We start from the raw sequence: 15,160 nt of genomic DNA on the forward strand, positions 1-15,160 counted from the left end.
GTGATCATCCATGGTTACCAGATCATAACAGTGTTACCCCTGAGGCTTCAGTCACCACAGAGTACTGCGCGTCACCTAAGGTACAGTATTCATCTCGGGTAAAGAGGGGGTTAATCACCCGGTGTGTCCACATTTCACCTTACATAGAGCTTAAGTGCTTTCTCACTGGGGACTGGAGTAGAGTAGGCTGGGGGTGGCCATCACGAGACATGGAACTTTCCTGGTCACTAGGACAACCACCTGGGGGGCGGGCTCCACTTGGGGTAGAAGTAGGAGCAGCTTGGACACAATCTTAAGTCAAATCAGGACTACAGTTCTGGCGACACGACACCACTTTCTTTCTTCTCTCTACCTGAGGCTTTGAGCGGGAAGCTCAGCCCGGGTTTCTCACTTCTGAAGGGGCATCCTTTGTGAAAAGACACTTTCAAACATCGGTGGCTACCTCTAATTTATCCGGGATCGGCTGGAGCCCTTCACGGTAGAGACCGGCACCTCCAGGCAAACCAGGGACAGTGAGTTAAGACTTGGAACCGCAACTACTGTGTCAGCCCTTCATTGCTGGCGTCGTCACCTCGCGATTTGGCGCCAACGGTCTCTACTACCTCCATCATCCTCCCTGGGGCCTAGCTTCACCTGTGGGAAGCTGAACTATTCTAGCTCTGACACCCTCAGGCCTAGAGGACAGTGACGGCTAATCCCTAGCGGCATACTGCAGGTAGCGTCACGAGACAACTACTACTCCAAACATCCTTCATCCTCATCATCCTGTGTCACCCAGGGAATGAGGTACTCGGTCCCGGGCAATATATGCATTTGGTGATGTCACTGTGGTGGCCATTGCCCGGTCCCGTGCCCTGGGTGCATTTTATAAAGGGAGTATTTACAGGGGAGATAAGAGTTAATGTTCATGTGACGCCACCTGCGGGTTGCGGGTATGATTGTAGAACCGCCGCTGCTGAATTGGGTATTCCTAGAGCTGGTGATAGTGGCAGCTGTGGTGGTAGGCCCGCCGCAGGTAGAGCTAAACCTGGGAGATTTATCGTGCAATAATAAGGGAGGCTAGTCCGAAGATTGTATTAAACAGTCCTTACTCACTATGAACCCTTGGGCGGCTGGTTCCGGTCCCTGTATTGCCAGTGCCAGCTGATGACTCGGTTGCTCTGTTCCCAGCATGCTCAGTGTGGTTGAGACCCCGAATTTTAAAACTTTGGGGGTCCCCCAGCTGTGATACAGCGGTCTGTTCGTTCGGCTGTAATTGCCAGGCCGTATGAAACTGTCGCTTGACCTAGGGCCCTGTGTCCCGTGCGTGCCCAGGTTCCAGTGGTGCTCCCTCGTACCGTCTATGGGGTCTTGACTCCAGCCCAGAGGTACTCATTTGCCCTATGCTGGCAACCTGCCCGCGTATCCCCGGGTCACAGTTACACAGACCCAGCTTGAGGCACGTCTGATCCCTTCACTACATTTCTTCAGACTCCCTTCTCCCCTCCCACCAGGCTGCCTAGTTCCCTGGTCAGGCGCTGCCCACTGGGTGGCCCTCCCCTTATTTGACTAGCAGTGCCCCCTGGTGTGGAGTGGTAACTAGGATTTTAGTGTGTGCAGGTGTTACTGGCACTGGTATTCCAGGTCCCAGAGGGTAGGCCCTGCATCCTTGTGGGGATGCAGTACCTAGTAGTGTCCTGAGTGGCTCAGGGGCGCTACAATCCTATCATCCATCCCTTTTTGTGGACACTTCGGGGTTATGAAATCAGGCAGGGCCACCTGTAACATCCGCGACCCTTCACCAGCCCGGTGACGAGTATTCCCCAAGGCCCCGTGGGGTGCTCCACAACCACCTTCCTCATGGTCATCATGCCAGTCTCAGTATCCCTTTTAGCGCTGACTTACTACTTTGAGGGAATCCTCAGCAATATCACACCGCAGTGATACATGGCTGAGTTCTGTACAATGGCACAAATCACTCTGTGATATGGTAGGTTCAGTTCCAATTATGCAACAGCTATCACTGACCAAGTCACAGTACGTCGTGATGCTGACAAGCTGCATGTAACCACGTTCCTCATTCCTATCTCCATCGCGATTAGCGGTGATTCTTACTTCTTTGAAGGCATCATCAGCAAAATCACTCTGCAGCATGACTAGGCTGATTTCACCTGTACCATCAAAAACATTCTTATGTACAATGTTGATATCCACATCAACATTTAGTTTACATGAACTATCAGAACAGGAAGGGCTGTCAGGAACGTATTTTGCTTTCAACTGTTCCAGATCGGTCCCCAATAAAACATTTGTAGGGAGGTTTATGGACCCCCCCCCCCTCCCACATCCCTTAACCTCCTCCTGGCACCCCAGTCTAGGAAAACCCGGGACATCAGTAAAAGTTGGTGAACATCCACAATCCCGGTGACAGTCAGGGTCTTTCCAAGGATAAGTTCTTCAGAAAACTAAGGGATGAGCGTTAATTGTCAACTGGTGTGGCAATCGACCCATGTGGCTAAGCAGATCAAGAGTAACGAGAATGTCATGACCGGCCAGTTCATCCTTGATTCTCCCAGATAAACCTACCCAAAAGGTGGACACCAGTGTCTAATTATTCTATCCAAGTTCAGAAGAGAGTTCGGAATGAAGGAAGTTGTCCAGTTACCAAAACTGATTTTTTTCCTGGGTTTAGTTCCTACAACTCCCATGATCCTTTGCAGTGGCCTGAATCTCACACTCACTCAGAACTCCAACTAACTCTTCCCTGTCATCTCTCCTGTCTTTGCACCTGTTGCATGAGGTAGAGAGGTATAGAAATATATATATATATATATATTTACATACATATATACACACACACAATATTATAATCTCACACATATATATATATATATATATGTGTATACAGAAATGATTGGCCAACGCAACATGTGAAAAAATAAATAATTGCTCTCTGCTCACGTACACTGCTCTCCACACACTGCTCCACACACACAGACTGCTCTGCACACATACTGTGCTCTGCTCATCCTCCTACCCTGTGCGATAACATACTCAATCGACATGACTCCTCCTCCTCGGGTAAGTAAACCTTCCTTTTCTTCTCCTCATGCTGGGCTGCCCAGTCACTCAGGATTAGAGGCAGCTGCTGCTGGTGATGTAACGTCAACTTTCAGAGCCTGGAAGTTGACGTGACATCAGAGGCTGCCAGAGGTCACAGCACCCGGGGTCATGTGACCGGCATTAAGCGAGCAGGATAGCGCCGCTCAGTGCCAGAACTGGAAATAGAAGGCAATTAAGAAGACAACTGAAATAGTAAGTTACACTGATAGAGAGAATGAAAAAAAATGGGCGAACCACCCCTTTAAACCGCATATTGACTCACAGTCTGGACTCCTTGGCGCAACTGCAAAAGAGAAGATATAAAACACTACTCACAGACAAAGAGGGATTACTAATATGTTGGAACATCACTATAGTTAATACTTAGTACCTAACCCCTGCATATGGAGGGTGATAGAATATGCTCCAGAAATTAGTAAACACTGTGTGTAAAACATGAAATGAGACTGTATTCACAAGCTAATATAAATTTTATTGTTAAAATACATATTAACACACATATAGTGAACACTAAGTCCAACATACATTAAATACAAAGTGCATAGATATAACGGAGGCTCTACCAATCCCACCCACCAATAACCAAAAAAAGATATAGCCATAGGAACACAAATAAGATTTCAAATACAAAAATGTTTAATAATTAGAAAATTTTAAAATCGTAAAAAGCAAGGAAAAAGTTATGAAAAAAGTGCCAATGAAGTACCACAAAGCTCAGCAAGGTACTTGTAAACAGATATCAGAATATATTAATAATTGTGAGTGATAGAGATACAATATGAACAAATTGAACTACCAAAAAATATTTGTCCCCAATCTGGGTATAAGAAATAAATTCCTATGGATGAGGTATATATATATATCTCAAGGAGGTTACATAGGGAATTAAGACCCACAATTAACTTAGACAGAGCCTGAAAACGTATAGTGCTCTAGGATATCTGCTGACATAACTTACATGGCACAAATAGAGGGGGTAAATACCTGTCGCCATAGGACCACTGATGAGCCACACCAACACGTGTGTCGGCCGTAGCCCTCGTCAGGGCCACACCTCCCTGACGAAGGCTACAGCCAAAACACGTGTTTGTGTGGCTCAGCAGTGGTCCTATGGCGACCGGTATTTACCCCCAGTGTGGGATCTGTGGGTTTATGCTTTTGTGATGCCTCTATTTGTGCCATGTAAGTTATGTCAGCAGATATCCTAGAGCCCTATACTTTTTCAGGCTGTCTGAGTTAATTGTGGGTCTTAATTCCCTATGTAACCTCCTTGAGATTATATATATATATATATCTATATATATATATATATATATAGATATATAGATATATATATATATATACTAGAAGGTGGCCCGATTCTAACGCATCGGGTATTCTAGAATTTACGTATTGTGTAGTTAATGTATGATTTTTGTTTTATATATATATATATATATATATAGATGTTGTTGTGTGTAGTTGCCAAGTGTTTGTGTAGGGCGCTGTAAATGTTCTGGGTGTTGTCTGGGTGGGGGGGAGTGAGAGTGGTGTTATTTGTGTGTTGCGTTGTGTGTGTGTTGCGTTGTGTGTTGCATTGTTTGTGGAGCGCAGTGTGTGTGTGGTGCTGTGTGTGTTGCGCGGTTTGTGTGGGTGTGTGTATGTGGGGTGCGTGTGTGTGCTTTGGGGGGAGGTATGTTTTGTGCAATGTGTGTGTTGCGCGGTATCTGCATATATTTGTGTGTGCCGCGGTGTTTGTGTGTTGTGTGTGTGCAGCATTGTCTGTGTGTGTGTGTGGGTGTCTGTGTAGGGCGGTGTTTGTGGTTCCCAGTGTGTGTGTGGTGTGTTGTGCGGTGCGTGTGTGGCGGTGTGTGTGTGTTTTGGGGGGAGGTGTGCACCCCCCATCGTGGTCCACCCCCCATGCTGCACCCCCCATCGTGCTCCATCCCCCATGCTGCGCACCCCCATCGTGCTCCATCCCCCATGCTGCGCACCCCCAATCGTGTTTCATCCCCCCATTCTGGGCACCCCTCATCGTGGTCCACCCCCCATGCTGCACCCCCCATCGTTCTCCATCCCCATGCTGCACCCCCCATCGTGCTCCATCCCCCATGCTGCATTCCCCATCGTGCTCTATCCCCCATGCTGCGCACCCACCATCGTGCTCTATCCCCCATGCTGTGCACCCCCCATCGTGTTTCATCCCCCCATTCTGGGCACCCCCGATCGTGCTCCATCCCCCATGCTGCACCCCCCATCGTGCTCCATCCCCCATGCTGCGCACCCCCCATCGTGTTTCATCCCCCCATTCTGGGCACCCCCCATCGTGGTCCACCCCCTATGCTGCACCCCCCATCGTACTCCATCCCCCATGCTGCACTTCCCATCGTGCTCCATCCCGCATGCTGCGAACCCCTCAGAGAGGAGTATAATAGGAGGATTATAATAGGAGGAGTATAATGGGAGGAGTAGTCCTGGGGAAAGAGGAGTATAATGGGAGGAGTTGTCCTGGGGGGGAGGTGTACAGGTGCCCAACATGTGCGGGGGGCGTGGCCTAGCGGGCATCGTGTGCAAGGGCGTGACCTAGCGGGCATCACGTGCGGGGGGCGTGGCCTAGCGGGCATCGCGTGCGGGGGGCGTGGCCTAGTGGGCATCACGTGCGGGGGGCGTGGCCTAGCGGGCATCGTGTGTGGGAGCGTGGCCTAGCGAGCATCATGTGCGGGGGCGTGGCCTAGCGGGCATTGCGTGCGGGGGACGGGGCCTAGCGGGCAGCGCGTGCAGGGGACGTGGCCTAGCGGGCAGTGCGTGCGGGGGGTGTGGCCTAGCGGGCATCGTGTGCGGGGGGCGGGCCTGGCCAAACAGTTAATCAATGCGGGGGGCGGGGCCAGGCTGAGCCAAGCAGCCAATCCGTGTGGAGGGGCGGGGCCAGGCCGAGCCCAGCGGCCAATCCGACGGTTGTCACTGTAAGGACACAATTTCCCTGTAACGACACAATTATGGAGCAAGACAGACAGACAGAATAAGGCAATTATATATATATATATATATATATATATATATATATATATATACATACACATACATACAGTGCCTACAAGTAGTATTCAACCCCCTGCAGATTTAGCAGGTTTACACATTCGGAATTAACTTGGCATTGTGACATTTGGACTGTAGATCAGCCTGGAAGTGTGAAATGCACTGCAGGAAAAAAGAATGTTATTTCTTTTTTTTTTTTTTTTTTTTAAATTGTGAAAAGTTTATTCAGAGGGTCATTTATTATTCAACCCTTCAAACCACCAGAATTCTGTTTGGTTCCCCTAAAGTATTAAGAAGTATTTCAGGCAGAAAGAACAATGAGCTTTGTATTAATTATCTCTTTTTCCAGCCTTTTCTGACTAATTAAGACCCTCCCCAAACTTGTGACCAGCACTCATACACGGTCAACATGGGAAAGACAAAGGAGCATTCCAAGGCCATCAGAGACAAGATCGTGGAGGGTCACAAGGCTGGCAAGGGGTACAAAACCCTTTCCAAGGAGTTGGGCCTACCTGTCTCCACTGTTGGGAGCATCATCCGGAAGTGGAAGGCTTATGGAACTACTGTTAGCCTTCCACGGCCTGGACAGCCTTTGAAAGTTTCCTCCCGTGCCGAGGCCAGGCTTGTCCGAAGAGTCAAGGCTAACCCAAGGACAACAAGGAAGGAGCTCCGGGAAGATCTCATGGCAGTGGGGACATTGGTTTCAGTCAATACCATAAGTAACTTACTCCACCGCAATGGTCTCCGTTCCAGACGAGCCCGTAAGGTACCTTTACTTTCAAAGCGTCATGTCAAGGCTCGTCTACAGTTTGCTCATGATCACTTGGAGGACTCTGAGACAGACTGGTTCAAGGTTCTCTGGTCTGATGAGACCAAGATCGAGATCTTTGGTGCCAACCACACACGTGACGTTTGGAGACTGGATGGCACTGCATAGGACCCCAAGAATACCATCCCTACAGTCAAGCATGGTGGTGGCAGCATCATGCTGTGGGGCTGTTTCTCAGCCAAGGGGCCTGGCCATCTGGTCCGCATCCATGGGAAGATGGATAGCACGGCCTACCTGGAGATTATGGCCAAGAACCTCCGCTCCTCCATCAAGGATCTTAAGATGGGTCGTCATTTCATCTTTCAACAAGACAACGACCCAAAGCACACAGCCAAGAAAACCAAGGCCTGGTTCAAGAGGGAAAAAATCAAGGTGTTGCAGTGGCCTAGTCAGTCTCCTGACCTTAACCCAATTGAAAACTTGTGGAAGGAGCTCAAGATTAAAGTCCACATGAGACACCCAAAGAACCTAGATAACTTGGAGAAGATCTGCATGGAGGAGTGGGCCAAGATAACTCCAGAGACCTGTGCCGGCCTGATCAGGTCTTATAAAAGACGATTATTAGCTGTAACTGCAAACAAGGGTTATTCCACAAAATATTAAACCTAGGGGTTGAATAATAATTGACCCACACTTTTATGTTGAAAATGTATTAAAATTTAACTGAGCAACATAACTTGTTGGTTTGTAAGATTTATGCATCTGTTAATAAATCCTGCTCTTGTTTGAAGTTTGCAGGCTCTAACTTATTTGCATGTTACCAAACCTGCTAAATCTGCAGGGGGTTGAATACTACTTGTACTTGTAGGCACTGTATATATATATATATATATATATATATATATATATATGTATATATATATATATATATATATATATATATATATATATATATATATATATATATATATATATATATATACATACATATATACACACATATATATATATACACACCTCATCAGGAATTTATTTCTTATACCCAGATTGGGGACAAATATTTGTTGGTAGTTCAATTTGTTCATATTGTATCTCTATCACTCATAATTATTCATATATTCTGATATCTGTTTACAAGTACCTTGCTGAGCTTTGTGGTTCTTCATTGCCACCTTTTTCATTACTTTTTCCTTGCTTTTTACAATTTTAAAATTTTCTAATTAATAAACATTTTTGTATTTGAAAACATGTGTTCCTATGGCTATATCTTTTTTGGTTATTGGTGGGTGGGATTGGTAGAGCCCTTCTTTATATCTATGCACTTTGTATTTAATGTATGGTGGACTTCATGTCCACTAAATACGTGTTAATATTTATTTTAACAATAAAATGTATATTAGTTTGTGAATACAGCCTCCATTCGTGTTTTATACATGGTATTTAATGCAAAAGAGAAGATGCAGCAGGGTCTGGCTCATCAAACTTTTTGGAACATTTCTATCCCACAGGACCCAAGCAAGAGCTTCCCCACCAAAATGCAATATCAGGAATGCCAGTTTGGACTGATCTGAAGAAAACTGGTGGGAGAAGCAGTTCAAACTGCAGGGTGCACAGGTTGATGAAACCTCAGCATTGCTTGGGGTCGCCGTCAAAGCAAATGGGGTAGACAAACAAGGTCCGGATACAAGCGGAGTAGGAGCTGGAGCGTTCAGGTGGACATTCACTGATCGTAGATGGGCAAGAATTTGATTTTACCATTCCTGAATCTGCAACATCTCTTGGTATATTTCCAACAGAGGTGGAGAGCCGGAGTCAGCAGAGTCCATGATCAAACTGTAACAGTCACCGCTGCTGATGGTAAAGTGGTGAGCAAGAGTGGACCCACTGGACCACAGGGGGACCCTGGGCTTACCATTTAGCGGGAGTGGCTTGACTAGGCACCCACTGCAAGGCAGACACCAAGTGTCACTCCCAGAACAGAGACCAGGACTGTAGCAACTGACCCAAAGGGCAGGGACGGACACGGGGACAAACTGGCAGCACCTCTAGTGCAGCAAGGATCACCGGGAAGTCTGAGGCAGATGGCATGGCTGGGGTGGATGGATACAGTCACTAGTAAATCTGGGACCACTGTGGTAGCTGAGACAGATGGCACGGCTAGAAAGGACACTGGAGTACCGGTGGGACCGGGAGACAGGAAAGGACTCTGTACGCTGTCTAGGGAACAAACCACTAACTAAACTTGTTGATCAGACACCTCCACTAGTGGGAGAGTGCCTTAAATACCCAGTGCCTCTCAGCAATAAGCTGACACTTCCAGGAAATGTCATGATGGGCCTTTAAGAGAAGGGCAGCAATGCGCTCACATGCCCTAGGAGTACTCCTGGAGGGCCTGTGTGATGTGCACAGGTCCTAGGAGAGAGTAGCAGAGAACATCAACGTGTAGGACCATGGGGAAAGCATGCAGCGTGGTGCAGGCCAACCGCAGCAATGAGTAAGTGGGTGATTCTCAAGGAGGAGGGTGAGTGGTGCAAGGACGCTGGCACTACAGTAACTGGTTGCAAGTTTTCAAAGGCCCTCCCAACTGCCCCACTCACAAGTAGTTTGTTTTAAGTCCATCCATTACATCACCAAAGCTTTTGTGTGGTCCATGTTGGAGGGTCTGGAATCTTTTGTGGTACACATCTGGGGTCAGCTAATATTTCCTGATCAGTGCCAGCTTAATGACCTCCCAGTCTCCAACTTGGTCTTGAAAAGAGCAGCAAACACCTGTTGTGTTTTCCCCGTAGGCCTGGGGTTAAGTATTGGGCTCACTAATCATCAGGCAACTGGTACTGTCTGCATGTCTTTCAAATCCCCTCAGAAACATGTCCACGTCCTTGTCACTTTCCATTACAGAGAAATGCTAAGGTCAACGTTTAAAAGGTGTTGATATTACTGGACTCGCTGTTAAGTGGGGAAGATTGTTGCATCTTGAGTTTTGCCCACTGCAGCTCATGGTGTGAGCATGTTTCACTTGCGCTGCAGCCTCTCATTCAGCATGTCATTCTGTAACCTCACACTCTGCTTGTGCCTGCCGCTCAGCAAACTCTCGCTCTGCTTGGCATCCTTGTACCAACAGCTGCAGGGGCATTTGAGGGTCACATCCTCCCATTTGCAGAATTAGTGACATGCAAGAGTTTATTCCACTCTGAAAGCTGTGGTTGCTGCTAGCTAGATCTGAGTAAGACCGCTCTGTAACCAGATCCATAGCTAGGTCACCTCATGTTCTATTGGTCTCAGGCACAACATTGCGGTAGTCCCTGCCATCATCCTCCACCAAGGCACAGATCGACATCTGTTTGGTTTTCTTGGACTTATCGAGACCTCACTCTTAACACATGGATCAGCACCATTTTCTCATGCTTTTTATAAGCAGCTACCATCTCTGTAGTCACTTGCAAAATAAAAGATAAAGCAGAAAAAAACAAAAAGAGGGGGTAGGGTGTAATTGGTACACGTACAGTTATGTCCAGATACAATTAAACACTCAGATTGATCCTCAAACTCCTGCACAAAATCCTCGCAGGGACCATACAAGTTTTTAGCGACAGGAATGATTACTCAAACCAGATCACTAATGCTCTATAAACCCACCGTTTGCCACCAACTTGTCACGAACAGCTGGGGGATGGGGAAGGGGAGGGGGGGGGGGGTACCACCACACAGATATCCCACCGCTGCCAAAAGTTTGTCATGAACAGCACTTTGCTGACGATTATTGGATGGGGCCGTAGCTGTTTCCACTACTAGGCCGATTATGGGGAGCAAACAGTGAGAATATAGTTCATATACAGCAGATTCCAAAGCATGGAATACATATTATATATATATATATATATTTATTATATATATATATATATATATATATATATATATATATATATATATATATATATATATATATAGGGATGCTGTTTTTATAGAGCAAGAGGAATGAAGCTATTACATTTTGTATATTTAATCTGAAAAGTAAGCAATGTTTACAAACATATACACTCTACACAGAAGTGTATCTTCCAGATTGATTATCATAATTGACACTGATTTTTATTAACTCAAGTTACATCCACACACCTCCCTTCTGGTGATGGCGAGTTTTAACAGGGCTGGGCTCCAGACAACTATAGGATGTGTCTTAAGGCCGCTTTACACGCTGCGATATCGGTCCTGATATCGCTAGCGTGGGTATCCGTCCCCATCTGTTGTGCGACACGGGCAAATCTCTGCCCGTGCCGCACAACATTGACCCCAGACCCGTCACACATACTTACCTGCCTGGCGACGTCGCTGTGACCGGCGAACCGCCTCCTTTCTAAGGGGGCGGTTCGTTCAACGTCACAGCGACGTCACAGCTGTGTCACTGATCCGCCGCCCAATAGAAGCGGAGGGGCGGAGATGAGCGGGACATAACATCCCGCCCACCTCCTTCCTTCGCATTGTGGCCGGGAGGCAGGTAAGGAGAGCTTCCTCGTTCATGCGGCGTCACACGGAGCGATGTGTGCTGCCGCAGAAACGAGGAACAACTTCGTTACTGCTGCAGTAACGATAATTGAGAATGGACCCCCATATCACCAATGAGCGATTTTGCATGTTTTTGCGACGATGCAAAATCGCTCATAGGTGTCACACACAACGGTATCAGCTATTGCTGCCGGATGTGCGTCACAAAGTCCGTGACCCCAACGAGTTCGCATTAGCGATATCGTAGCGTGTAAAGCCCCCTTTAGTCTTAGAAAATTATGAGATTCCCAACTTTTATGATATCTTCGCCCTGGAGGTCAAAGATACAGTGGTAAAATAAATATTTGATACGCTGCCGATTTTGCAAGTTTTCCCACCTACAAAGAATGGAGAGGTCTGTAATTTTTATCATAAGTACATTTCAACTGTGACAGACAGAATATAAAAAAAATCCTGAAAATCACATTGTATGACTTTTAAATAATTAATTTGCATTTTCTTGCATGAAGTATTTGATCACCTACCAACCAGTAAGAGTTCTGACTCTCACAGAACTGTTATTTTTTCTTTAATAAACCCTCCCACTCATTAATTGTACCTGTCTAAACTTGTTACTGTATGAAAGACATCTGATCACACACTCAATGACACTCCAACCTCTCCACCATGGTCAAGACCAAAGAGCTGCCAAAGGACAAAATTGTAGACCTGCACAAGGCTGGGACAATACAATACAATATAGGACAATAGACAAGCAGCTTGGTGAGAAGGCAACAATTATTGGTGCAATTAGTAGAAATGAAAGAAACACAAGATAATTGTCAATCTTACTAAGTCTGGGGCTCCATGCAAGATCTCGACTTATGGGGTAAGGTTGATTATGAGAAAGGTCAGGAATCAGCCTAGAACTAAATGAAAAGGACCTGGTCAATGACCTGAAGAGAGCTGAGACTACAGTCTCAAAGCAGTTCGTAATACATTATGCAGTCATGGATCAAAATCTTGTAGGGCACGCAAAGTCCAAACCAGCACATGTACAGGTCTATTTGAAGCTTGTGAATGCTCATTTTGATGATCTAGAGGAGGCATGGGAGAAGTTCATGTGGTTAAATGAAACCAAAATAGAACTTTTTGGCATCAATTCCACTCGCCGTGTTTGGAGAAAGAAAGACGAGTACAACCCCAAGAACACTATTCCAACCATGAAGCAAGAGGTGGAAAAGTCATACATATATATATATATATATATATAAAATCTCCTATAGACTTACATTAGGGGCTGCATATATGTATGTTTCGCATTATAAGACGTACTTTTGTTTCCCCAAATTTTGGGGGAAAGTAGGGGGTGAGTCTTATAAACCAAATATACGGATTATATACTGCAGGGCCCAGGGGAGGTGGGGGCAGCTCTGGAGCGGTGCTGGAGGCTGAGGCAGGCTGGTGGATGCTGCTGGAGGCAGCGGGAGATCTCCTGCTCCCGCTCAAATAATATGCACTGCCGCTGTCCATCACCATGGTGCTGAAACCGCACTGCGGTGATGGGCTGGGGGAGCAGCGCATATTATATGTGCCAGTGCCCCCCTTTGATGGCACATGCCCCCCTGTGTTAGATATGGCCCCCATGCTACTGCCCATCCTAAAATAAAAAAAGCTTTACTTACCTCCTCCAGCGCTGATCAGGCATGCAGAGATGATGTCACTCTGCTGTGCCGATCACATGACCGCACCGAGAAGCAGGAAGTGTAGCAGCTCAGCAGCACGGAGGGTGACACCAGGAGGACAGCGCTGGAGAAGGTAAGTAAAGAGATTTTTTATTTTACTATGGGCAGCAGCATGGGGGCCATATCAAACAAACGGGGACGTGTGCCATCCATAGGGGCCATGGGCAGCACAGGGGGACGTGGGGAATCCATAGGGGGCTATGGGCAGAACAGGGGGACGTGTGCCATCTATAGACCTGTGCCAGCTGTAGGAGACGTGTGCCAGCAATAGGGGGACGTGTGCCAGCAATATGGTGCTATATTCAATATAAGGGGGCTATATCCAGATTAAGGGGGCTAATTTTAGGATGGGGGGGCTAAGAGGGACATATATCCTATATGATTTGTTAGACGGACACTGGCATTATAAGATGGACCCCATTTAACATTAAATTAAAAAAAAATTCTCTTTTCCTTCACCAAATTTGGGGGTGCGTCTTATAATCAGGTGCGTCTTATAAAGCGAAAAATACGGTAATTCTCATTACATAGTATTCATTTATCCATCAGGTGCTGGGGCAGAATACTGACAGGGAATGTGTGTGCAGAGGGCAGGGCTGAACACTGAGGCCGGGCGGTGCCAGCTGTGACTGTGAAATTCAGCAGGAAAATATGTCATGTTTGGTTAAGCTGCATGTAAATAGAGAGGCTCTTAAATTTTTTTTTATTTTAATATCAGACAACTCCTTTAAAAGGGAACCTGTCAGGTACCTATGCACCCATAACAACATGCAGTTCTGAGTGCATATTTATAATCCCTGCCTAACTGTCCCAGCACTTACTAGCATACATAAAGAGATGTTTAGAAAAAGTATCTGTAAAGATCCTTTATGAGATGCAAATGAGAGCAGGGACTAGTCGCGAGGGTGTTGTTTCCCATGAGTAGTCGCCCCTCTTAGCATGTTAGCACGCCCCTGATGTGATATCGATATTTATGCAAAGTAAGAGGGTGGATCCAACTAACTTCCAGTATGACTGACATCAGTGGTGTGCAAAGTTTTGAAGCAACTATAAGAGATGACGTGCAAAAATATATATTTCAGAGAATATAAAAACTGATAACCTGCATGGATTCATGAAAGATAAGTTGTGCCTAGCCAACAGGTTGTATTTCTATGAGGAGGCAAGTACAAATCTGGATGTTAATAATGCAGCTGATGTAATTTATGTGGTCTTTGCAAAGGCATTTGATATCGTACCTCATAACAGCCTAATAAGGAAGCTGCACAAGCAGGGATTAGGGTAAACTACATTCATATGGGTAAGGAATTGGCTAAAACACAGGAAACAAAGAGTTGTCGTAAATGGTACAGTCTCTAATTGGGCTATAGTCAGCAGTGGGGTACCACAGGGATCTGTGCTAGGACCGGTTCTTTTTAATCTCTTTATTAATGACCTTGTGGATCGGATTGAGAGTAAAGTATCGGTCTTTGCTAATGACACCAAACTAAGTAGGATATTTAATACTGCCCTCGAAAGCACAATACTACACAACAATCTGGATAAGATGTCTGAATGGGCAAACACTCGTTAAATTAAATTTAATATTGATAAATGTAAAGTAATGCACCAAGGACGGAGTAATTCTATTGCTGCATATACATTAAATGGAAGTCAACTTGGGACTACAGAACAGGGGAAGGATTTGCGTATTCTGGTTACAAGTAAGCTGAGCAGCAGTACTCAATGTCAGGCAGCAGCTGCAAAAGCAAACAAGATTTTAGGGTGTATAAAAAGAGAAATAAATCCTGTGATTTCAACATATTGCTACCCCTCTATAAATCACTTGTAAGGCCACACCTTGAATCTAGTATCCAGTTTTGGGCTCCACATTTTCATCCAGTTTGGGGGTCATTACTACTAGAAGGGGGCTAGGATGGAGGATATTACTGCATGTAAATTGAATGTAAAGCGTGGCATTGCTTGTTAAAGGGAAGGTGACGTCAAAAAAACCCCCAACATTTTCTTCAATAGCTGAATAAATATAAAGTATTAATGTTGAAATGTT

The 15,160-nt window shown here is 46.0% G+C and overlaps 1 protein-coding gene across 1 annotated transcript in view; it reads right to left on the bottom strand.

The window, feature by feature from the left end:
* Nucleotides 1–15,160, bottom strand: part of LOC142312855 (uncharacterized) — a 155,981-nt gene that overhangs the window by 100,390 nt on the left and 40,431 nt on the right. Inside the window, 3 exon segments of the mRNA XM_075351840.1 lie at nt 2,021–2,215; nt 2,335–2,444; nt 3,365–3,385. Of these exon segments, the coding sequence (XP_075207955.1) occupies nt 2,021–2,215; nt 2,335–2,444; nt 3,365–3,385 (326 nt within the window).

This window comes from Anomaloglossus baeobatrachus, chromosome 5 (genome assembly GCF_048569485.1).
Source record: "Anomaloglossus baeobatrachus isolate aAnoBae1 chromosome 5, aAnoBae1.hap1, whole genome shotgun sequence".
In the NCBI taxonomy this organism is placed as follows: domain Eukaryota; kingdom Metazoa; phylum Chordata; class Amphibia; order Anura; family Aromobatidae; genus Anomaloglossus; species Anomaloglossus baeobatrachus.